A 1,901-nucleotide genomic window follows, 5' to 3' on the forward strand; every position below is an offset into this window, starting at 1 on the left:
AGGACAGCAGGTCAGGGATCCAGCCAACTTCTAAGTGTGGCAGAACCCAGAGTCCAAGCAGAGTGACCTCAGCTCACCTCCTCATACTTTGTCCTCCAGTAGAAATGGGCTTCTCTATCCACATACAGCAGCAGCAGGTCACAGATAAAGGTGACCTGGGAGAGGCAGGGCCAACCCATGTTCCAGCCCCCAAGCCTGCTCTCCTGCCACTTCCCCAGCCTGCACCCCGAGATTCAATGTGCAGGCACCGGAGCCTCCAGCATGCGTTGGACACACCCTGGTCAGCGGCACTCACCACAGCCTGCAGGTGCCCACAGTGCTTGCACTCACCACGCCCAGCCAAGCTGCCCCGGTGCCCAGTGTGACGGCCATGGGGATGAGCCCGAACTTCCCTGCCTGAGAGAGATCTGAGCTGAACCTCTCAGCCCACGACTGTCGGCCTCATGCCTCCTCCAGCCCTGTCTGCTTTGCCGCCTCCCATCCCCGGCCTGACCCCTACCTGTGCCTACCTGCCCAGTGACAAGGATGTCGAAGCGGATTCCGTAGAGTTTGAGCAGGGTGCGGGCCTCCACACCCGGTTGCTCCCACCAGTAAGTGGCTGTCCTGCGGGCAGGAAGGAGGGCTCTGGTGGCCTGCTTTGCCCACCCACAGGTGGGGCTGGCCCTGCCAGGCCTCTGTCCAACTTATCCATTGACTGTAAACCCCAGCCCAAGCCTGAGTCCTGGGTCTCAGCCCTGTGTCATTGGTGAGAAAACAGAAAAAGCAAACCAAGACCTGTCCCTCAGAAGTTCCCTGCCTGCTGAGGGGATGGGGGACAGAGGAGTCCCTAAACAGACCCAGCAGCGGGGATGTGAAGGAGCAGGCTCAGGGCTGAGGGATTCCAGAGATGGGAATGCACTCTTCCCTGGGAACTGGGGTAGGCTTCCTGGAGGGGACATGAGACTGGGCCTGGAGGAACATGCGCACAAATGGTTTGCCAGCACAGAGGTAGGGGGAACAGGATGTGGGTGGGAGCCAGCCCCGCACGGTTTTGAAGGGCTCGGGAGGTTGGGGAAGCCAGACCAGACGGGATGCAGTGAGCTGTGTTGAGGGGCATCATCCCCAGGCCTGGTGGCCGTGTGTGCCTGCCTGCATGATGAGGTGACACTCAGTGGCAGAAGGATCCAATAAGTCTGCTTAGAAGACTCAAAGACATGATAATAAATGCAATTTAAGAACCTTGAGGCCAGCTGCGGTGGCTCAGGCCCGTAATCCCAGCACTTTGGGAGGCTGAGGCAGGTGGGTCACCTGAGTTCAGGAGTTCAAGACTAGCCTGACCAACACGGTGAAACCCCATATCTACTAAAAACACAAAAATTAGCTGGGTGTGGTGGCATGCACCTGTAATCACAGCTACTTGGGAGGCTGAAGCAGGAGAATTGCTTGAACCCGGGAGGCAAAGATTGCAGTGAGCTGAGATCAGGCCACTGCACTCCAGTCTGGCACCAACAAGAGCAAAATTTCATCTAAAAAAAAAAAAAAGCCAGGCATGGTGGCTCATGCCTGCAATCCCAGCACTTTGGGAGGCCGAAGTGTGTGGATCACCTGAGGTCAGAAGTTCGAGACCAGCCTGACCAACATGACAAAACCCCATCTCTACTACAAAGACAAAAGTTAGCCAGGCATTGTGGCACACACCTGTAATCCCAGCTACTCCGGAGACTGAGACTGGAGAATCACTGGAACCTGGGAGGCAGAAGTTGCAGCGAGCCAAGATCACGCCAGCCTGGACGGCAAGAAAGTGAAAACTCCGTCTCAAAAAAAAAAATTTAAAAATTAAAAATAAATAAATAAATAAAGGCCGGGCGTGGTGGCTCACGCCTGTAATCCCAGCACTTTGGGAGGCCGAGGCAGGTGGATCA

General features: G+C 56.0%; 1 protein-coding gene across 1 annotated transcript in view; it reads right to left on the reverse strand.

The window, feature by feature from the left end:
• Positions 1-1,901, reverse strand: part of P2RX6 (purinergic receptor P2X, ligand gated ion channel, 6) — a 26,213-nt gene that overhangs the window by 1,141 nt on the left and 23,171 nt on the right. Inside the window, exons 9-11 of the mRNA XM_011987357.1 lie at positions 510-603; positions 331-396; positions 78-155 (exon numbers count right to left, since the gene is read on the reverse strand). Of these exons, the coding sequence (XP_011842747.1) occupies positions 78-155; positions 331-396; positions 510-603 (238 nt within the window). The remainder of the gene's footprint in view (positions 1-77; positions 156-330; positions 397-509; positions 604-1,901) is intronic.

This window comes from Mandrillus leucophaeus, unplaced genomic scaffold (genome assembly GCF_000951045.1).
Source record: "Mandrillus leucophaeus isolate KB7577 unplaced genomic scaffold, Mleu.le_1.0 Scaffold308, whole genome shotgun sequence".
NCBI classification, from domain to species: Eukaryota; Metazoa; Chordata; class Mammalia; order Primates; family Cercopithecidae; genus Mandrillus; species Mandrillus leucophaeus.